Source organism: Rhyacophila brunnea, unplaced genomic scaffold (genome assembly GCF_057557595.1).
Source record: "Rhyacophila brunnea isolate RB1 unplaced genomic scaffold, BYU_Rbru_1.0 scaffold_2, whole genome shotgun sequence".
Taxonomy (NCBI): Eukaryota; Metazoa; Arthropoda; class Insecta; order Trichoptera; family Rhyacophilidae; genus Rhyacophila; species Rhyacophila brunnea.
The window spans coordinates 15,589,344-15,613,361 of NW_028232859.1; the positions used below are offsets into that span (position 1 = coordinate 15,589,344).

The window sequence follows — 24,018 nt, forward strand, 5'->3', positions numbered from 1 at the left end:
CCTAAAGTAAACCTTTCTTCTGGGACTTTTTCTATTAGGTAACTTTCTGAAGTTGTTTCAAATTATGTATGTCTAATAAAGAATATTGCATTCTTAAATCATTGAAAAAATATTTATTAATATAAATATTATATAAAAATTATTAGAAATCTAAAATAGATGCAGAATTCATATTATTAAGATCTGGGACTTAACAAATTGTTCAAATATAAGACAATAATTATGTTTTCTTGTTTACACTGCCGAAACCAGTAAACCTTATTATCTCCGAACCCATCCCTCACCTAATGATCGATCAGCCACATTTTCATAGGTTATTTTCAATCGTACGATATTGTGCAGTGGCTATTGAGTTACATATAAAAGCAAAGCGAAATATATCACCACAAGCTTATATAAGTCAATGACCACGTTAAGTAAAAAACATAATGTAACTAATGTAAGACTTATTATGAAGTCGGATGGACGTCACCGAGCCAAATGCCAGTTGTTCAGCGTGCCTATGCATGTTATCTACGCTCTTGTACGTTTGTAAGATGTGGCATCTAATCAAACCTCAAAGGTTTTTAGAACCGGTACAACCATGTCACAATGGTAATTAATTGTGAAACTGAAAATCACTCTTTGGCTACATATAGATACAGCAGTACTCTGACAGTGTAGCATAAAATCAATATATTAAGACTCACATGCAAAATTTGTCTGCCAATTGTTGTTGTTCCGGCATGGAATAAACCTATCGTGGCTGGGACCTGTTGGACTGGTGGGGCACACTCGTGATAATGGTCTCCTCTCAGCAGCGCCACATTGTCTCCTCAAGCGACGTTCAAAGGATTCGTGTCGAAACATTTTGATGGATTTTTTCACTATACACCTATTGTTCACTTTTTAAACACTTTTCAGACAGACCTACAAACAAAATCAAGAATTAAAAATTGGAAGAGATCTCTTTTCCGCCCAGCATGGAATACAATATGGAAATTATCTATTCATTCTATCCAAAATGAAATAATGGAATTGATGAGGGATGAATGAATCTTAATAAGTACCTAGTACCAATGAGTTTTTTTAAAACACAATCATAAAGAAATGATAATTTAATTCTAACTTAATCAAAAACTCATCACGCAGTTGGGTATATATCACAGTATTTATCACACTTGTACTACCTACAAGGTGTTCTTATAGAAAAGTTATGCAGATATTTTTTTCATAAAGTGACAATTTGTAAACAAATGTCTCACTATGAGTAATGAGGCAATCGCAAAACCTCAAATTTGCATAGATAATGAAAAGAAAACACTTCACACTGGCTTTTAAATATGTTAATCAAATTAATATTAGTATGTATTCATACTTCTAGCATATGATGTAAAAAATTCATTTAAAAGTAGGTATATAGGAATGTCAAATAGTTTACCTTGTGTCAGCCTATTCCTCCATGATTAGCTTCAGCCAATATAATTAACAAATGGGAAATTATCTTTTAAAACATATATATAGTTATTTGATTAGGGTTTATGTCATTTATAGTATTTATGTTATAATGTTTAACTGACGTTTATTTACTGAATTAGAATGTGTCAAATAATGTCCAATAGTGTCACGACTAGTTTGCGATATAATAAGCAATATTACCAATGGATTGTTGATTTGGAGTGGGTTAATAACACTAGCTTGAAATTTACGGAGCCTTTTTGCCGTATTTGACTTGCAATGTACATGTTTTCACAACGAATGCGAGAATACTTTTGACAGTCATCACAATGTTGACGATGTAGTAGACCACTGAATCTAGATAACGGATATCTTATCCACACTATGGTGGGTGTAATTTTGATGACGGGTTAATGATGTTTTGGGGTGTAATTGCTTTTATCGTTACGGATGTAATTGCTTGAATATTAATATAATTTTTATTTTTAAATCTTAGTTTCAATATTTGACAGAAACGATCAACCCCCACTTCGTCGCAACAATACAGCCGTACCAACGTTGTAAAATGTAAAACATATATTTTCAAATCTCAACTGCCAAACTGTTGGGTACCAACATTTTTATTGCAACCAAAAAAATATAAACATTTTATTTTTAAAAATCAAACCATCTAAATATTGACATCGAATCCTATTATTTCTTGAATCACCATTAACTTTAGTGGGTATGTATATTTTTTAATTATTATCGATATTACATTACATACTAGGTAGGTTGTAGGTATGCAAAATGAAAAATAATCTTCTCGATTTTTTTGTAATCTAATAATGGGTTATACTCACTATGAACTACAATATTATATTTAACAATAATATACCACTGCTACACCCCGATTCATTGGCATATTTTGGCGAACAATACCAAGGGTTTTTTTTCTATTGAACTTGTGATATTTTTTCGTGATCCACTTTATACGACGGTATAAAATACCGACATCGGATTCATGGAATTTTATGTTTAATTTTCAATTCAACACAATCCCGTGTGCTGTGCAAAATAATACCTACCTACCGATGAGGTCTATATAGTATTTCCCATTCTTTTCTATGTTGTTTGGCATTCCTTGGAAATTGTCCGCACTCCTACAAAATACGTGATAATATCTTTGGTGGTATTTTAAATAATAATATGCTTTAACCAAAGTGAGACAATGGCAATAAAATTATAGGTACCTACTTCTTTCTTCCTGCTTCTCATTCATGAATTTGTCAAAACGAGGAACTTTACTCTCTTATATTTTGATCGACATCGACAAAATGGAACGAAAGAGAAGAGGACATTGAATGATTTTAAGCCTTGAAAACATAATAGTGCAGTACATACTCTAAAACGCCTCCAATCTCTTACTTTTATTTCAAAAGCCTATATTATTATGGTGCTCGTATAATATATTTTCTCATTTTGAGGTACTGGCCTTACAAATAATTTAATATTGGCTGTTACTACAACGGAAAATGAAACACCTTTATTATTATTATTCGTCAATGGATCGTAGTCATTAGTCATTACATGTAATTATGAAATCGTTAATTTAATTATAATACTATTAAAGCACCCACAGAAGCAAATACAAAGCAAACAGTGTACAATAAATTTTAAACAGTTATGATATTATTTTCGAACAATAAGTACATTTTTGTAACCTAGGTACCTACCTAAATAAAAATATTATTTGTATTCTGGTTAGAATTCTGGTCTATCACTGGCTATTTACTTTTGATATGTAACCACATGTTGAATATATAAATTATATTACATTAAAATTAATAACCATCCTCAAATGCAGTTAGGTAGGTATTTCAAATTTTATGATATTCGTACCACAAATCACTCAAGTTGTTTTTTACCCCATCAGTCTTGCCAACCGTACTATAATTATAGTACAATACTATAATTATTTTGATTCTGCAAAAAATGTAAAATACTATAATTTTACGCCAAATATGCCAAAATACTATAATTTTAAAGGATTTAAGCTGAAAAATGTTCCTGTACTATATTTTTTACAGAAATACTAGAATTTTTACGCCTCAGCATAGAAAAAGATGGCAGCACTGCACCCCATGTCAAATAAGACGTCTTTCGTCTATTAATTACTCTATTATCTATGTCTTTAGTCTTGTGCAGGTTAGGTCTGACTTTTCTGTATTTATGAAATTTGCACATTCGTTTCTAAAACATTCGCCGAACCTCAATAATCAGATGACATGGCTTTATTACTAGATTTTAGATGTGCAGGCAAAAGTATATTAAAAAATAGAGATTGGTGAGTAAAAAAATCACTTTAAATGATGTAATTCAAAATTAATCGGCAACATTTATTTTATATTTTGTGATCAATTAATGTAATGAAGTATGTAATAAAGAAAATATCACTGCATCAAATATGAATAAGTCTATAATGGACTAGTTTGTATGAGAATATTGTTGGCCACCTAATCGAGTATATTCAACTTTGCGAGGACAGCACTGAAGTGCATACAATAATAATATGATCAGACATTAAATTTCATTCAGGCACATTTTTTTTGTAAACGAGTTACTCCATATTATACTAAACTACATAATATGAAGAGTCTTTAAAAATAACGTTTATTTTATAGTACTCCATGTCGTTTTTATGATCGAAGTCTTTTGAGACGAAAAACCTAACACAACCTACTGTAACCCAAAAATAAGTAGGTTGTGTTAAGTTTTGGTTTGGTTTTTTGGAGTACTGTCATCATATTTTGGTAATGTTAATTACCAAAATAACCATTGAGCAAGTGTACATAGTATTTTAATTAACTATAATCTATTTATATTTCATTCCAGTGTGTCGAGGTGGGCCAGACGGCGCTTCAGTAAGGCATCGTCGCCAGAAGAAACTCCAAATGGTTGGAAAGTGAACGAACCATCCCGGGAAGTGGTGACGCCTTTGCCTCCACTCACAGAGACTATTCCAGGTCTACCAAAAGCCAAATATGCCAGTGCGGATTCGGCCGCTGCACAAACTAAAGTTACAACATTGTCAAATGGCTTAAAGGTTGCCACTGAAAAGAGATTCGGACAGTTTTGCACTGTTGGAGGTGTGTAAAATATCTTTCTCCAATACCTTCCCAGCCAACAAAACGATTTTCACTTTGACACCCTTTCACCAGTACTTGTCAATTGTTTTAACCCCGACGTGTAGAAGTAGATTCAAATTTCACCAATAGTCACGAATTAATACAAAAAGTCTTTCGAAATGCAATTAAACGTTAGACACTGCGCAGAAATTTCAATAGGAGTGTGTTTTTAGTCGATCGCAATACCCATTGTGCAGAGAGGTTTTTCATGTCTAATTTTTTGTGAAGCATATTGTACATCCATTAACTGTTAGAACTGTCGCATATATGCAATCGGTGGTCTTCCATTCCAATACCATAGATTTTTTCAATGATTTCCTCTGTGGTGGGAGCCCTCAGCGCAATTCATATTGTGCTAGTACGGCCGTGTTTAAACTAATTTATCAAAAATTAACCAGTTTTCAATGCCGGTGCACAGACTCAGTGAACTTCATCCAATCGACCTCTTCAAATAAAAATGTTTTATGACGGCATGGAACATGTTTTTTTCCATCGCTGTCAGTAATAAAGTTGGGGCGCCATGAACTGGAAAAGTTTGAAAACCTCTGTATACTATAAAGCAATAATGCAATGTGTTTTTATCTCAGTGCTGCACCTAAATCTAAAAGTGGAGCAATACTCACATCGCGATACTAGCACTAAGGGCTGAGACACGCACGCAGCGAAACCGAGATAAAAGTACAGCAAACGTCATTAACATTGGTTGCATTCGACATATCGATACATCTGGACAGACCAAACGCAGCTTTCATAAATATATTTTTTTAGAATTCCAAACCCGCTGCATAATATGTAATTCTCTCACAGTGGGGCAATAGGCAAATTAGGGGTTCTAGGGCAAATAAATAAATATAGGAATATCATTAATATTCCTATATTTACTCCTTTGTCAAATTTTTTTTATAATGCCATAATACTACATGTAATTTATATGTAATAACAGAAAACATAAAGAAATACATTTACTATAATTTAGTTTTTCAATTAAAATCAGACAAGAGTATAATGTGATTTTGCGTTAACGCAAACAACATTCGCTGTCCTTTTATCTTGGATTCGCAGCGTGTGTCTGAGCCCTAAGGTCATGCCTCAAGTTATAGTTGTTGGTCTTTGGTTGCTGCCGACCTCTCAAAAAAACACCAAATTCTTGGCAACTGGGAGTGTATGTTGCTTTCTTCAGCTATTATTTTTCCATCTAACATTCTTCCAGAAATAATTCATACACTTCGCATCGATATACCTATCTCTAAATAATTAATGAACCCATTCCGCCTGCTTCTCATTTCTCTTCAGTGCAATTACAATATCACTTAGTCTTCGTTGGATGACATAATTTGGTTCAATTACATTATATAGTCTGAAAGTTGAGTTTAATGAAGGAATCCAATTTAGTTGTTTTCTGAGTTCAGATTATCTTGGGGTTGCCCCGAAATGTCTGCGTGTTGTGTATTATTTAATGTTATTTTTGACAGTATAATTGTTTATCTTTTTCAGTTGTAATTGATTCTGGCTCACGATATGAAGTCGCATACCCCAGTGGCATCTCCCATTTTCTCGAGAAATTAGCATTTGGTGTAAGTGTTATATTTATCATAATATATTATTATTGTCTCATGAAATATGATTTGATCAATGTGCGTTTATTTAATTTTATTGTTTTGAATATTTTTACAATTACAGGCCACTCAAGAGTTTGGCAACAAAGATAAACTTCTTAGCGAGCTGGAAAAACATGGCGGTATCTGCGATTGTCAGTCTTCGAGAGACACATTTGTGTATGCCACCAGTGCTGACAGTCGAGGTCTTTCAACCATAGCTAAGGTATAATCCTTATTTATAATGAGAAGTCATGGATTGTGATCGAAGTTGGTGTGGTTTATTAAAGTTTACAATGACAATACAATGGGGGGATACTGTAATTTTTACGGCGATCATGTAAATAGTTCCTAGTTCCATTTCTATTTCAATCGACCAGTTCGCTTGACTCTGATAGGACACTGAACACAGTGGTTCTGTTTTCAGAGGTCAAATAAGGCTAATGTACTGAACTAGACAAACTAGATACTAGACTGAGCTGAATTGGATTATTGAAGGTCAAGCAGTCCTTTATATAGCTGAACGGGTTACCTCATCTCTGCCTCCTGCGTGATAATATTGCTGTGTTTTATGGTGGGAGTTGCCCGGGCGGAGTTGTGAGTCAAGTCAGAATGAGTGAGCGAGATAGCATTAACTTTCATGCGCTGGGTTATTTATATTTTTTTCTTTTTTATCATTATCATGGATTGAATTTTGTACATTTTTTCTGTTATAGGTTTTAGCAGAGGTTGTTCTCCGGCCTGTGCTAACTGACGAAGAAGTGCAGATTGCTAAACAGACCGTAGGATTTGAACTGGAGACCCTCGCAATGAGGCCAGAACAGGAGCCACTGCTCATGGATATGATCCATGCGGTAATTGAAACAAATAAATAATTATTACTATCAACTTAATCATCAGTCAGTCACAAAATTATCATAGACATAGTTCTAATATTTATTTCTTCTCATTCCTTCACAGTGCTAGATTTTTTCATTTGTCTTCTCTCCAATCATATCATGTACTGTAACTGATACATTACTACTTGAACTGCTTCTTCTTGCTCTTGCTACGACCCTATGTGAGTTTTGGCCTCCTCCAGCGTTGGCTGCCATTCAGATCTGTCCAAAGTCGCTTACCTCAAATTTAGAACACCCGAGGTCTTTAAATCCATTTTGACACTACTCCTCCATCTTTTATGTGGTTGCCCAGATCTTCGTTAGCCTTCCAGCTTCCAGAATGTCAAGTTTCTCTGTCACGAGGAACTCGTCCATGCTTTGTCCAGCCATCTAATTTGAGTTACTGCGTTTACATTACAGTGGCGAAGGTTGGAGCTAGGCTGTTAAGATCCGACATAAATAGTACACTCTAAACTTTGTCAGTCATTTGAACTAAGACTACAAATTACAGATAGTGTTCAATTATACTCTGCGTACATAAACCAAGCCATACTTAATTGATAATAGTAAAAAAATCGTCTATCTATAAAATATCTAAAATTATGCCATTAAATCATAAATAATTTTGGATTTTTTGTAGACAGAAGAATATTTTTTATCTATTATGGTTTAGTTGAGGTAGGGCTTAATGATTTAAAAAAAACTAACCAACACCATCCGTAATAAGTAATATTACTTACATATTATTAGTTATTAAACGAAAAAAATAAGTATGAATGAAAAAGTTTGCACCATTTTTGTCGGATCGCCCATAGCATACCAAAACTATTATGGTTTGGTTTAGGCAGGGTTTAATTGATTTTTAAAAACTAGCCAACGCTATCTGCAATTTATACTGTTAGTTCAATGAAAACATATACGTACGACTGACAAAGTTTAGTGTGCACTATTTATGTCGGATCTTAAGAGCCTATCTACACCCTTCGCCACTGTTACATTATTAATGAAAAAATGTTCCTTAAATATACATAATTATTTGTATTGATTAAAAATTTTATATTGTGTGAAAAATCATTGAAAATAACTAGTCTAATGGTATTTATTTCAGGCGGCATATAGAGATAACACTTTAGGACTACCAAAAATCTGCCCAGATGCTAATGTTGAGAACATTGACAGAGACGCACTTCTCCAATACCTTAGCAAACACTATACTCCGACCAGGATGGTGGTGGCTGGCGTTGGGGTAAGCAAATTTTTAATTTTTACATTAGTGATTTCATAAAAATAGGCCAAAAGTTACAAAACTAGCCTCAATTGGAATTTAAATTCAATTCCGTCAAGTACTCTCAGTCAATTGTACAGGTAACCCCTAAAGTCTATTGCTGGAGATACATTTTGGAGATAACCGTGATAAGTGAATTTTCGCAATGAACAAGGAATTTTAAAAGTATATAAAACCATATAACTTTGTAATAAACTAAAAAAATAAAATTCATTTTGTTCTTCGTTGCAAAACAAAACTAGTCTACTCTGCTTGGCCTGTACGACGTATCGGCTTACTTTTGTTTTACATGCGTTCTTAACTTGATTAATGTGAGCGAGCCAGGAAAATCTTACATGCTCGATACTACTCACTATAATGATTCTTGGCACATGCACTTACCAAAACAAGTGGGCTAATAAAATAGTTACCATTATAATAAAATCTAATTTTTGAGAATAAATCCTTCAACAGTTCCAAACAGGCCCATTGCATTTTACCTGTAATTCATCATAATGTTTATTTTTTTTTCAGGTAGATCATGATGCATTGGTTGAGCAAGTGCAAAAGTACTTTGTCGACACTCCTTCCAGCTGGTCTGGCTTAGATGCCAGTGGAAACGCAAAGATAATTGAACCAGATACGTCAATTGCGAAGTACACTGGGGGCCTAGTGCAGGTAGCTATACTTTTCAATACAGACATGGTGGCTTGAATTTTTTTGTAGAATATCTGAAATCTACTTGTGGAGAATAAATACGCCAATTTATGGTAATATATAATTTTGAAAAATCTCAGAGACATACCTACTTATTAGAAAAAATCCTAAAAACAAAAGTTGGACTGAGTCAGATTTGAACTCGCATTATTCACTATTTGAGTGAGTACTTCCTACCCATTAAATTACCAATCCGTCTATAACTGCAAATTATTGCGATGCGAAACCTGCTATTTTTTCAATATGTGCAAGTTCGCAAGATAAATTAGGTGAATAGCCGACAACCATTCCTTCTAAAGAAACTAGGGTATTTTTCGTATTCCACTTAGGATGTTTAATTCGTAATAATACATTCTATTTAACATTACCAGGTCGTCAGGACATGGTTTCCACCAAACTCCTGCATTCCCGATTCCTTCCTGATTCCAGCCATACAATTAGATTAAAATTGATATTGAAATGTATAAAAATGGTAAAGTTATACATACATCCAAAATTCAATTTAATTGATGTAAGAAAATATTTGTTTATTTTTTATTCATAGTAAATAAACACATCATCAAAAATAATCAGATATTAGACTAGTATAAAAACTACACGAGAATATTTTTCTTCAACTGGTGAGGCAGTTTTGTTTTACTCTTGCGCGTCAAAAATATTTTTTTTACCCAAAATAAGTCATGACTGGAATTTCCTGCCGGTGATGCTTGCATGGATATATTCAGACATGGTTTTTTTTATGGGTAACCTTAGGCAGTTAAAAGGAAACTAGTAACGAAACAATCATGATTCCTATTATGCTGTACTGAAATTTAAAATGTTTTTAATATTCATTTCTAGGAAGACTGTGACATTCCACTCTACCCAGGATCTGATCTCCCTGAACTCTCTCATGTGGTGGTAGGTTTAGAAGGTATGTTAATCATCTTCGTACTCCTTCCAATTGGACTACTGGTCATCTCAACCATTGTGTCCTTAGCGCAACCCTATTTTAGCCATTGACATTAAGCAGGACAGCATTTGTACTATTGACATCATACTCTTTCCATTCAGGCAAAAATCACTATCAAATGAGTGAAGTGAGCTAAGTAAATATATACTAAAATACTGTTTTATTGTTAAAATAAAAATATTCATTGAGCTATCGTATTATAGTGTCAAATGGTGAAGTGAGCCAAGTCATTAGCCACAGAACAGATAATAAATAGAATACCGATAGGACATATTCAATACGCCACATATTGATGCAGGATTTTTGAATGTGTGAGTGTCATACGAAAATAAAGCACGCGTTATGCACGTGCAATAGTGTGTGTTATACACCAACATTAAATGAGCGTAAATGCATAAACCGACAGCAGTTTTCAGTATTCGATGTACAACGCATTCTTGACACGTGTGTAAGTTTACCCCGGATTCTTCCTTACTCGAGTCGGTTACCTGCTATTGCCTTACCCGTTAGATATTTCAGTTCCCATTATTTCTGAGTTCCCTGTCATTAGTTCACTTCACCGTTCTCACCAACTGGTTAACGTGTTGTTATCCTATAGATGTGAACACGGCTAACACGCATGTTGCTATGGTAACATGCTTGTTAGCTGTGTTCACTTCTATGCATTCATGCAAGTTTCCCACGTAATGGTGAACATAACTAACTTATCTAAAAGTGAGCCAAGTACTATTAGTATGTAGAGGTGAACACGACTAACATAGGCTAAAGTGAGCCAAGTGACATTAATAAGTAAAGGTGAAGTAAATTTACCCCTTTTATCGTATTACAACCAATATTATCCATCAATACTTTTTTTCTATTTGTTTATGTAATAAACTTCCATTTAATATAAAAAAATGAATACTGCTCCATACAAAAAATTATGTAAAAAGTTCATTAAATTAAAACCTTCAATAAGAAAGTTTCACCATTTTGTCACTTGGTCTACTTCACTTCTTGAGGGCTCAATTCTAATAAAATACTGTGAATAATTTTTTTGTAGGATGTTCTCATCAAGATGATGATTTCATCGCCATGTGCGTTTTAAACATGATGATGGGAGGAGGTGGTTCATTCTCAGCTGGCGGTCCCGGAAAAGGAATGTACACACGGCTCTACACAAATGTTCTAAATCGGTAAGAAGTTCTTGCACTCGAAGATTCCTTATTATGATATTATTTAGCGATTACCTTAAAAAATTGCAGCGGCAAAGACTCAAAAGCAAGTGATTAGTGTTTACTTTGACTTATTGATGAAGAAATCATTTAATTATGGAAATCCTAATCTTTTCAAGAGATTCAGCGTTTATTTTGTGGTAATTTATAAAATGGGCTTATCACTTGGTATTCACCACCATAATATTCCATAAGTCAATCCAACTATTGGCATATGCGGATGATACTGGTGTCATTGTACGGTCATTTATTTCCGTATAAAACAAAATACATCCAGTTCTCCACAGTACAACATACGGTAATAACAACCTTATCATTGACGGTGATGCTTTTGAAACTGTGGATTAATTTGTTTATCAAGGGTCCTTGTCACAAAAACTAATGTCACAAATAATAAAATAAATTGCCGGATCACCTTCGCCAACAGGTGCTATTTTGGTCTCCAAAGGCTTTTGAAGGATAAGGCACTTTCGAGGAATACCAAAAAAACCTTAGATAAAACTCTTCTGTACCCAGTATTAACGTATGTATGAGAATGCTGGGCACTCGGCAAAAAGGATGAGTGAAATATGGATATCTTTGAGAGAAGAGTTTTAAGAAAATCTTTGGGGTTATTCAAGAAGATGGCATTTGGAGGTCAAGGTATAGTGAGGAGCTGTACACACTTTATGGGACTGAAAAGATCACAAAATGCAGAGACTACGCTGGATCGGCTACATGCATAGAATGTTAGAGGATATACCAGCAAAGCGGGCTATGTATGCAACCCCTGAGGGTAAGTGAAAACATGGACGGCCGAAATTGAGATGGCTGGACTGCGCCACAGGAGATTTAAGAATGCTCGGTCAAAGCAACTGGAGTGTTGGCGCTAGATCATCCAGGATGGAGGTAGTTTTTGAAGGAGGCCAAGACCCGCCAAGGGTTGTAGTGCCATAAATGAATGAATGAATTTACTGCCTATAATTTTTTTTTATTTATGGATGATGAAATATTAGCATATTTATACTTGAAAAAGCTCGACATATTGTGTCGTAAAAACAATATCTGTACCTCAGAGGCAGACGGATGCAACTCCGTTTTTGGGGAAAATGAGTTTTTTTAAGAATCGTCATGCTAAAGGCTTTATCTATTAGTGGCAGAGAGATGAAAGTCCTAGTCCAAGATATGCATAGAATAAAGATGCAAGTGCCATACCTACCTTAGAGGCAGAAGGATGCAAATCCAATAATCCACTAAGATACAATTCTCTCAAACCGTCTGCAATATGTACTAGATGAGAACCAGCCAGGAGAACGAGCTTTAGAGGAGGATACAGCACTATGGACCATATTATCCAAGTCATCAGAGAAATCAGAGCGGTAACAGGAATACAAGCTGCCGCTATCCATGGGTTTTATAGACTATGAGAAAGCGTTCGATTCCATAAAGAAATTTTCAATACTCGATGCACTCAGAAATCGAGGAATCCCCGGGCGCTATATAAATATTTTCAATAATATATACAGAGCGCAACAACATCTCCATAAACCATCGCGCATTTCCTATCAGCAAAGGAGTCCGACAAGGTGATACAATCTCACCTAAACTATTTACAGCTACATTTGAAGACTTATTTAGACAACTTGACTGGAATAACACGGGTCCCCATAAATGGAGAATACGTGAGTCATCTACGCTTTGCCGATAACAATAAATAGTAGTTTGCAAGACTCAGAAGGCCTCCAAAGCAGAATGCAGTAACTCGCTGGAGTAAGCAACAAAGTAGGCTTGAAAATAAATGTATCAAAGAATAAAGTCATGTTAAACTGCTTTGCGGGCCAAAAAGAGATCCTCATCAAAGGCATTCAGCTCGAACAGGTGAAAAACTACATCTATCTGGCATAATAAGTGTCTATAGATGGATGTATATTTGATGAAATTGTTCGCAGAGTAAAGCTAGGCTGGAGTGCTTTTGGCCGCCTGAATAATTTCTTCGAAAATGCCTAAAGTGCAAAGTGTTCAACCAGTGTGTACTTCCCGTAACCACATGCGTGTGAAACATTGAGCCTAAGTAAAAGAGAGATCCAGAAACTTAGAGTAGCACAACGTGGTATGGAAAGGTGCATGCTGGGCATAACGCAAAAGGACAAAAAAAGGAATGAGTGGATAAGGGAACAGACAAGGATTAATGATGTGATAGAGTTTGCTAAAAACCTCAAATGGAAATGGGCTGGAACATGGCTCGAAGAAAGGAGAATCGTTGGACAAATTTAGTCATCCAGTGGTATATCCAAGAGGTAAAAAACATCCGCAAGGTAGACCTAGAGGCCTCTGGATCGATGAAATGATAAAGTTCTGTGGAAAAACTTGGCAACGCAACGCACAGGAACGAGAGAAGTGGAATCAGCTTGGAGATTAGCGAGGCCTTCATCCAGCAGTGAATAGATTCAGGCTGGTGATGATGATGATGACATAATAAAAATTAAAATTTTTTTTTTTTTGCTTTGTTATATTTATACCTATAAATTTTTTTAACTAATAGGGTTTCCATGGAAATAAGCCGAACCGAATGGTTTATGACGGTCTCACCTTACGCCGAAACCGTTTATTGCCGTAATAAAACTTGTCGAGTGTTCACCCACTTAGCTTCGGATTTGTATATACGGGCGCCGCCGTGTTCCATTATGCTCTATGCAAATAACGGTGTTTGTACATGCGCGCCTATTTGAAACAAGTATTCCTTATATTAAAACAGAAAAATATTTTTTCTCTATGGTCAGTTTTTGATGTCTATGGGCACTTAACTGTCAAATAAATGACAATTTCTCACATTTTGCCGCTAGATATCCCTAGTGGTCCATATATTTTGAACTCGCTATTACATTTACTTTCATATTATTTCTTTTATTTTTCGATTAATACTACATTATGGCCGGATAATCCGAATGCCGAATAAACGTTATTGAATAAATAATCATTACAATATAAACAAATGAAAGTAAATGGTTATCGTGGTAGTATACCTACCTACCATATAATTATTATGCATAAATCGATTCCAGCATAATCATGTGAATTGAGTTGTTCAAAATATTATATTACTTGTATTTATTTGATTTCATGAATCTGCGTCTGATGTGTATTTACTAACGAGACTCTTAAATTTGAAAGCGTCGCCTCTTTTACGAAATTTGCGGCATTGTAGATTAGCTTAACTACGAAAGCAAAGTTTACTACCTATAAATAAAGCATTCATGATTGAATAAAATAAGCACCAATTATAGAATCAATTGTAAAATAGATAGTACCATTAGACAATAATCAAAATAATACACTGAATCATAATGAAATACGGAAGAAAACAAGAACCTATGACAATTATCAACAAATGCGGGGGCTGTCAGTTGCGATCTGTCAAAAATGGACTCTGCCGAATTTAGCAATCGGTTTCGCTAAACTTATGGTAGAGGGGCATTAGGTGTTCGGGTTCGGCGAGATGCTTATGTACTAAATTTGGATGAACGCAATTATACGGGCGTATTATATATCTGGCGTAAAATCGCATTCGAAAATTTTGGATGAACACCCTATTATAAATTGTTTTATTTTGGCTAGGTAAATAAGATACAAATCCACATTAACAAAATATCTTTAGAGGCAGAAGGATGCAAATCCACACTAGGTTTTTTATTTTATTTTTTTAGATATAAAATTGTATTATATTTATTCCTTTCTTACATATTCCAGAAGTACTTGTAGTCATATTTCGGTACATAACTGTGCAGTGGTGTTAAGATTTTTTACATTTATTAATTTTTAAACGCATTTATAAAACCATTAGCATAATTTATTACGAGATAATTTTTGTAAAATATTCACGATAAAAAATTATATTGATAATCTCTTTGATCCCAAATTTGACAAGAATTAGGCATTTTATTATTCAAAAAATCGGCAAGATTAACACATTTTAAGATGATTCTAAAGATATTTATTATAAGCTATGTCTTTGACCATTCAAGTGTGATAAACATCTTATGAATAATGATTGCTTTATAATAAATATTGACCTAAGAATAAGGTAGTGTTTTTTTGAAATACGCCATTTCTTTTGTCATTCCCCAGTAGTTAAGCTACAACATACGGCCGTAGCCATAAATTGACAAACTATAATTGAAGTAGGGAGTAAAATGATATTGACGCGCGTGTTTGAACATGTACCGTTTTAAAAAAAATTAAAAAAAATTCGGTTAGGTACATGTTCAAACACGCGCGTTAACATAGTTTTACTCCCTATTTTAATTATAATTTGTCATTTTATGGCTACGGCCGTATGTTGTAGCTTAACCACTAGGGAATGACAAAAGAAATGGCGTATTTCAAAAAAACACTACCTTATTCTTAGGTCAATAATTATTATAAAGCAATCATTATTCATAAGATTTTTATCACACTTGAATGTTCAAAGACATAGCTTATAATAAGTATCTTTAGAATCATCTTCAAATGTGTTAATCTTGCCGATTTTTTGAATAATAAAATGCCTAATTCTTGTCAAATTTGGGATCACAGAGATTATCGAAATAATTTTTTATCGTGAATATTTTACAAAAATTATCTCGTAATAAATTATACTAATGGTTTTATAAATGCGTTTAAAAATTAATAAATGTAAAAAATCTTAACACCACTGCACAGTTATGTACCGAAATATGACTATATTCTAAAACATTAGAGCGAGAGGTTTAAAAGAATACTATTTATGTAACAAAAATACTTCATGCAGTCATCAAATGTTTAAAATAACTATAAAGGATAATAAGGCTTCAAAATTATACAAATAGATCATCTACAACGTTTAAGGAGTGTCCAGGATCATGGTTTGAAAATACAATAAAAACTCAATTTTGACCTTCGACGAGCATGTCCCCCCTTAATGCAACATTTATTTGACCACATAGTTAAATTACACACAGCTTATAGGATTATTACAAGTGTAATTGGTGAGTTAAAAATGTATGAAAGACGGCAATGGCGTAGAAAATACATATCTTTACGTCACCAAGTAAATAGTGAACAGCCTACCACGTCTCCACATATTTATAAACAAGTAAGCTATGAGAGACCACCTGGCATGGCAGTCAAATGCAATCACCATGCCACTTGCTGTGATTTTAGCTCTTGGTCCATCGCCACGTCGTACCCTACCAAGCCCGCTCCATACATATTATCCTCATACGCCACTGACATGGCATAATGGAATGGATCATCTATTGACAAGCCATCATATTTGCGCTACAATACACATAATTCTAGCATTTTAGGTAACAGCTACTGTCTTCCTTTAATCCGGTTACAGGTGTCAATCTAAGACTTCACTCGTCCATACATAGCATGGCAATATTGTCAATGTGTCAATCTCCTAATCTGAATTATTTTTTAACAGATATCACTGGATGTACAATGCAACAGCATACAATCATGCGTACGGCGACACTGGACTTTTTTGCATTCACGCCGCCTCGCCACCTGCTCGTATTGGCGACACTGTTGATGTCGTCATCAAAGAACTCGTCGCAATGGCTGGAGAATGCTCAAGTCACGAGCTTAAGGTAAACTACTTTTTTTAATATTGGAGTATAATGTTCGTATGTTTTTCAGTACGTAATGTTTGATGAAGCCCCCAGGCTGTTTATAATAATGTATTCATGTTTTCATTTTGTATTTCAGAGAGCTAAGACCCAATTACAATCAATGCTGTTAATGAATTTGGAAGCGCGTCCCGTCGTTTTCGAAGATATCGCCAGACAAGTCTTGGCCACTGGAGCTAGGAAGACACCACAATATTTCATTGATGCAATCGGTATGTATAATTCTTTCTTATTAAAAGCACAATCTTTTAATCAGTTTCTAACTGAATACCATCAAGCTGTGTGCTAATGACTAAATATTATTTTCTTTTCAGATTTGGTATCCGAAGATGATATAAAGCGAGTGGCCCGAAGACTCCTCTCCTCAAATCCTTCTGTGGCAGCCAGAGGTCGTCTTTCATCCCTACCTACATTCGAACAAGTAAGCTTAACGTATATTGTTACAATGCATTGATAGATATCCTATATATCATATTATATTCAGTTTAACACTACAACAGGTCATGAGTCCCAATGACAGTAGAGTAGTTAGTAATAGAAATGAAACAATCTCAAATGCTCAGACTTAAAAAAGTCACATAAACATATTGTGACGATGAAAGGCCAGCACCTTATGTACTGAATAACGAGAACCGTACAGAGTTACAAAGTTCTCCCATATTAGACTGTGTTGTGTCCGGTGCATTGTAGGTGTGTAATTCGCCAGATACATTTTCGCAGCGAGCTTTTGTACTGGTAACACATGACAGTACAGCATTGAAAACAAATGACATATTGCTTGTGGAGCATATCGACACCCACAACGAACAAAGTAGTAACTCAGTTTTTGGCTGTTTTGAGTTACGACATCATGCATACTAAGAAAAAAACACTTTTTTGCCTGTATTAACGTTGTATCTCTATGAATAACAGTTGCAGAAGAGAATAGTAACTTCAATTACTTCATTTTATCAGCTCACAATGTTGAATTGCATACATTTTGTATGATGAATTACAACTTTATTCTGCGGCAAATTGTTCGTATGTCATCTTTCTTTGCCGACTCGTTTGCAATAAAACTATTACATCATTCAATATTAGTTATTCCCGAATCTAGGAGGCCATAACCGTCTATAAGTAAATGGGTATCTCGAGTTCCCCGAAAGCAGGTTTTGTCATCTAAACTTGGCATTTTAAGGTGTAATTGGACATTCATCCAGTATTCATTTTATGTGTGCAGTAAGCAAATTCGAGTATGCAAAACTATGTTTTTCAATACGCTGGATATAACTAGGTGGTTGACAACACTATTCAGAAAATAGATATTCAAGGCAACGCCTGGCCAATTTTAGAAGACCATCGTGGACGGCATAAGAACAGAAAAATAGTATACCTGTTTCTTATTATCTTATTCCAACAGTTGACTTCCAATACGTCAGAAGTAGGTCCTCCTAAAAATATTTCGATGAACGATAAATTAGTCTTTCAAAAATAAGTCAATTGAAGATTTGGCAATGGTCAGACATTACTTTTTCTTCCACGGCGCTACATCCCGGGGTGGGATTTGGCCTCCTCCACAACCACTCTCCACTCACTCTGGTCTCTCGCCACACTTCTCCAGTTACCGGGTCTTCCTGTATGAAGCCAGTCCACTTCTACGGCGTCAGCCCATCTCCTTCTTGGACGGCCTCTGGGTCTCTTCCGTTGGGGTAGCCACTTCGTCATGATCCTTGGCGCTCTAACTTCAGGTATTCTCTCCACATGTCCCGCCCATCGTAGTCTTTGGGACTTACAGTATCTTATGATTGTTTGCTGTTCAATCAGCTCTTCCAACTCGTGGTTCATTATTATTCTGTAGTTCCCATTTTCCATCGTGGGTCCAAAGATTTTTCAGAGTATTTTGCGCTCGAAGACAGCTAATTTGTTTTCCTCGTTTTGAGTTAAGCACCTAGTCTCACAGCCATAAGTGACCACTGGCCTTATAATTGTTTTATAAATTGGAAGTTTACTTCGGCCTAGAATTTTCCACCCCACCAGTCGCTTGCAGGCATGCCAGCATTTATTCCCGGAGATAAGGCGGATTTTTATCTCCTCTGCTGTCTTATTTTGGGTATTTAGGCTGGATCCGAGATACGTGAACTTGTCCACCCCTTCATATGCATGATGTCTTATGTCTATATTCTGCAGCGGTACCTGATCGCGTGTGCTGACCATATACTTAGTTTTTGACTGGTTTATTTGCAGCCCAGCGTTTTCTGCTTTTATTTTCATGGTGTCACCATGGTCGATCATCCTCTGTTTGGATCTGCTTGTAATTACTATGTCGTCAGCATAAGCGCACATCTGCGTTGTACTGTTATCTACCCATCCTCTTATGTTGGTTTCACGAGCTATGGATTCCACCACAAGGTTAAATACCATAGTGAATAGCGCATCCCCTTGTCTCACACCTGATTCGATTTTGAAGCTTTCAGTTTGCTCATTTTGCACAGTGGCAACTGCTTGAGTATCCGTCAGTGTGGTCTTTATTAGCCTTAATAGTTTTAAGGGAATTCCCAGTATTTTTAGGCTTTGCAGCATCTTATCCCTATTCACGCTGTCGAAAGCTTGTTTAAAATCAATAAACAGGTGGTGGAGTGTAAGGTTGTATTCGTGCGCTTTCTCCATAGTTTGCCTCATGAGATGGATGTGATCTATGGTGGATCTATTTGGTCGGAAGCCGCATTGGTATTCTCCCAGGATTTCCTCACCATAGATCATTAACCTGCTATACAGTACAGATGAGAAAACTTTATAAGCTGTGTTTAGAATTGTGATCCCTCTGTAGTTATCGCACATTGTTTTGTCTCCCTTTTTCAGAATAGGCACGATTATACCCATCTTCCATTCCTCAGGTAGAATTTCTTTTTCCCAAATATTGAGAATTATCTTGTGGATATTTGCTTCCAGTGTTGGAACACCACTCTTTATCAGCTCGGCTGTTATCCTGTCGGTTCCAGGTGCTTTATTGTTTTTCAGCGTTATTAATGCTCTTCTTACTTCAGGCAGAGTAGGCTTATCAATAAATTCCTCAGCAGTGTGGTACAATACTTCTTCCGTTTCCTCATGACCATTACTATAAGCCTGATTTAAAAGTGTTGTGAAATAGCCTTTCCATAATGTTCAATGGTCAGACATTACAGGGACATATTTTACAATGAGTTTAATATAGATTTCTTCAAACCGAAGGACCAATGTCAATCGTGCGATATTTACAAATGAGCCTCCCAGAACGAGCGAAAAACTACGGAAAAGGAACATTCATCTCATATCGCGCTAATAAGATGGTTTTGAGAGAATTAAAAAGTATAGATAAACTAACATCCCAAACATGTAATTCAACATTGCTTACAGCCAGCTACCGTCATAAACTTTGTTGGTGTTGAACAAGGTCTTCTTCTTCTTCTTTCACCCTATCACGACCCAGCATTGGGGCATAGGGCAAGCACAAGTTCGCGCCACTTACCTCGGTCCATCGCCAACTCTTGCGCCTCCCAGGTCTGGCATGAATATGTTAAAATTCGATCAAAAGTGAGTTACTGCTTCGTTCATTGTGGGTGTCGATTTGACTGAATGGTAATTTTGGAACTAAACCATCCACCATAGTCATTTTTGGAACTAAAACCCTACACTGTATATCGCGCGGAGTTGTATCAACATGCATTAGGCATTTCCATTCCTTTACGGAAGCAGACGAAGAGCATTATTTTGAATATAGAACTATTGTGAGGAGAAACAGAAAAGAAAGTTTTTAATTTCTCATAATACTGCTAGAGAGTATCTGCTATGACAAGTCAACACACAAAGAGTATGTCACGTAATGGTACGAGGGTGGGTCAATAAGTCCTTAGAAAAGCCGACAGGTGGCGCGACTAGTACTGCAAGCGGTTTGTTTTCATGCAGCGGCACTACCGATTCAGTATGCTGCGAAGTTTCAATCAGATTGGTCGGGTTGTTGTGTATTTCTCGTACATTTAAAAAAAAAATTTGCTTGTGGAAAATGGAAAAATGGAAAATGGAGAAAATTGAGTTTAGAGTTGTTATTAAACATTTTAATATAAAAGGGTTAACAGCAAAGGAAATAAAAAATGAGTTGGATTTAGTTCACGGCATATCTGCTCCTTCACTTGCAACTATTTATAACTGGTTAAATGAATTTAAACGTGGTCGTACATCAACAAAGGATGAACCACGCTCAGGACGTCCTGTAGAGGTGACTACACCAGTGGGTCTATTCTATACTTATCGAACACTAAATTGATAAATAGTATCAAACTTAGGGTAGGTTTGTATCAAAATATTAGCACTTATTGTAACAATTACACGAAGCCGGTTTTTATTGTTGCAATAAGTGCGATATTTTAACAGCAGCAAGATAGGTGCTGTTAAAATATAGCACTTATTGCAACAATAAAAACCGGCTTCGTGTAATTGTTACAATAAGTGCTAATATTTTGATACAAACCTACCCTAAGTTTGATAATATTTTTCACTTTATCACTTTAGCGGTCGATAAGCATAGAATAGACCCACAGAAATGATCAATAAAATCCACGATATGGTGTTAAGTGACCGAAGATTAAAGTTGAGTGAGATAATTGAGGTTACAGGGATCTCAAAAGGTAGCGTCATTTCTATTTTACATGACAAATTGGGCATGAAAAATATTTCTGCAAGATGGGTGCCGCGTTTGCTCACAGTCGACAATAAACGCAGTAGGGTGGTGGCCTCTAAAGCCCTGTTGTCGCTCATGCAACGCAATCCGGATGAATTTTTTCGTCGCTTTGTGACTGTAGATGAAACATGGATACACCACTATACTCCCGAGACGAAAGAACAGTCAAAGCAGTGGATTGCGAAGGCAAACCATGTCCAAAGAAGGCGAAAACCGTAAAATCAGCTGGTAAGGTTATGGCTACTGTATTTTGGGATGCACGTGAAATTATTTTCGTTGACTATTTGGAAAAAGGAAAAACAATAACAGGGGATTATTATGCATCTTTATTGGACCAGCTAAAAAACAAAATTGAAGAAAAACGGCCTCATTTAAACAGGAAAAAAATCCTCTTTCATCAGGACAATGCCCGTGTTCACACATGTTTACGATCAATGGCTAAAATTGAAGAATTGAAGTTCGAATTGGTCGACCACCCACCGTATTCGCCAGATTTAGCCCCCAGTGACTTTTTCCTTTTCCCAAACTTAAAAAAATGGCTAAGTGGACAACGTTTTTTTTCAAATGAAGAAGTCATCGATCGGACAAATGCTTATTTTGAGGACCTTCCGAAAACTTATTTTTCTGACGGTTTAAAAAAAATTGAGAAACGTCTAACCAAGTGTATTGAGCTCCAAGGAAATTATGTTGAGAAATAAAAAAAAAATACAAAAATAAAACCTGTTTTAATGCTTTTTTCTAAGGAATTATTGACCCACCCTCGTATCAGCACGCAAAAACCATTTGACGTAACAGTGTTAGTACATCAAACCTGTGACGTAGAAGACTTGATATAGAAGTTGTATAGTTGTAAAATTACAGTACTTTCTTCAGGACAGGATGCAGGAGCTTGCAAATGAGGCTTTAAACATGATTGATGTAGAGAGAATCCACTGTACTCATATTATCAACCATGAATTTAACAGTGAATATTTTTCATCTATTTCACAGGTGCAAAATGGAATTCAAAGAGGCCCTCCCTCACCAGGCAGATTATCGCTCTTCAGGTGAAAGGATTATGCTGCATAAGAGAACTGCGACATCTATCTAACAGGAATGTGTATATTATGTATCTGTGAAGCATTCAATTAATATATTGTATTCTCAGCTTTATTCTGCATAAAATGTCACATGATACCCTACCGTGTTCATGACACAATGACTATTATTAGCTCACATATGAAAACTGGACAGTTCTGAAAAAAGAATAAATTACTTTAATCAATAGCACTAAGATTTTATTGATTTGTGATTTATGGATTGTATTTTAAATAAATCATAAATTGCAATTCTTGATCTAATTATTGCAGTATGACAGTAATAATTGATGTATCCTATTTTACTACACGTGATTAAACCAGTTTGTAATTTATTTTTACTACTATAGAATTATCATAGACAATCAAAAACATAAAGTTTGTATGTAGTTAAAAAGTTGTGTGCCCCTCGCCATTAAATTAATGTAGAGTTTATCATAATATACGTAATCTAAATTTCATTACCAATAAACAATAGTTTAATGGATACAAATTTCGCCTTTGTTCGACTTGGTATCTTATGTATACTGTTATTTGATTCGCAGTCTACTTGAACTGGAGCCACTGTATTGAAAACTGTATTCCTATGAATCAACCCTTTGTTTATTGGCAACAATATATTATATACTACGACTTCATATTATTTTGTATATATGCTTTGATTTCAAATGATTACACCATTTTATGTATACATGTTGTGTAATTAAAATTAAAATAACATGTTGCCAGTTTACACCTGATGGGATTCCTGTTTTCCATTCAATTATATCAAATTTATGGTCATTAGTAAACTGTCTGGTATGTTACCATTTATTATCTCGAGATTTTATTTCTATCTATTTTGAGAATGAACTGAATATGATTTAATATTTTTTTATTGATTGTATATTGAGCTAGAATTTAATTTTACATTTTTAATTAAAAAAAAAATATTTAGCACATATTATGTAATTAAATATCTCAAATATTTATTTAACCGTGTTTATTATTTATTCCCTTATACCTATATACAGGGTTGCCGCACCCTTATTTGCAATTCGCACGTGGCCGACTGAAGGTTAGATAATTTCAAATATGTATGTTCTACAAGTATTCGTACTAAAGTGAAAGCGAAGCCTAAAAACAATAATTACTCTTTAACAAACGTGCCTGTAGAGCCACGCAGACTCATTTTAAGGTTAACCAATTTTCATGACCTGTCAAATAGCACCATACAATGCAGTGGCGAAGGGTGACTTTTGGAAAGAGGTAGGTTGTGGAGATCTGATAAAAAGAGCACACTTGTCAGGTATACTTACAAGAATAGTACAATATTTACTACTAATGAATAGGTACCTACACACTAGTAAATGACAACGACACACTAATTCAATGAAACTTCAAAAACTCATTGAC

The 24,018-nt window shown here is 35.2% G+C and overlaps 2 protein-coding genes across 2 annotated transcripts in view; one reads left to right on the top strand and one right to left on the bottom strand.

Moving 5' to 3' along the window:
- The window catches only part of fzr (fizzy and cell division cycle 20 related), a 55,142-nt gene extending 53,401 nt beyond the window's left edge, over positions 1-1,741 (bottom strand). The window contains exons 1-2 of the mRNA XM_085946750.1: positions 1,421-1,741; positions 690-909 (exon numbers count right to left, since the gene is read on the bottom strand). Coding sequence (XP_085802876.1) covers positions 690-849 — 160 coding nt within the window. The 5' untranslated portion in view covers positions 850-909; positions 1,421-1,741. The remainder of the gene's footprint in view (positions 1-689; positions 910-1,420) is intronic.
- A 1,856-nt stretch (positions 1,742-3,597) lies between these two features.
- Positions 3,598-23,599, top strand: LOC147071940 (mitochondrial-processing peptidase subunit alpha). The gene is made up of 13 exons (XM_085947518.1): positions 3,598-3,763; positions 4,312-4,565; positions 6,099-6,178; positions 6,285-6,425; positions 6,916-7,053; positions 8,186-8,323; positions 8,876-9,019; positions 9,899-9,971; positions 11,053-11,185; positions 16,650-16,815; positions 16,934-17,066; positions 17,169-17,275; positions 22,538-23,599. Exons 1-13 carry the CDS (start codon positions 3,705-3,707, stop codon positions 22,595-22,597), a joined length of 1,626 nt encoding a protein of 541 aa, XP_085803644.1. The 5' UTR covers positions 3,598-3,704; the 3' UTR covers positions 22,598-23,599.
- Positions 23,600-24,018: the final 419 nt, after the last annotated feature.

Coding starts and splice junctions, on each gene's coding strand:
- LOC147071940 (XM_085947518.1), top strand. CDS start 3,705: ATGGCTTTATTACTAGATTTTAGATGTGCAGGCAAAAGTATATTAAAA. Junction 6,179..6,284: donor TCGAGAAATTAGCATTTGGT/GTAAGTGTTATA, acceptor TTACAATTACAG/GCCACTCAAGAGTTTGGCAA. Junction 17,067..17,168: donor ATATTTCATTGATGCAATCG/GTATGTATAATT, acceptor TTTTCTTTTCAG/ATTTGGTATCCGAAGATGAT.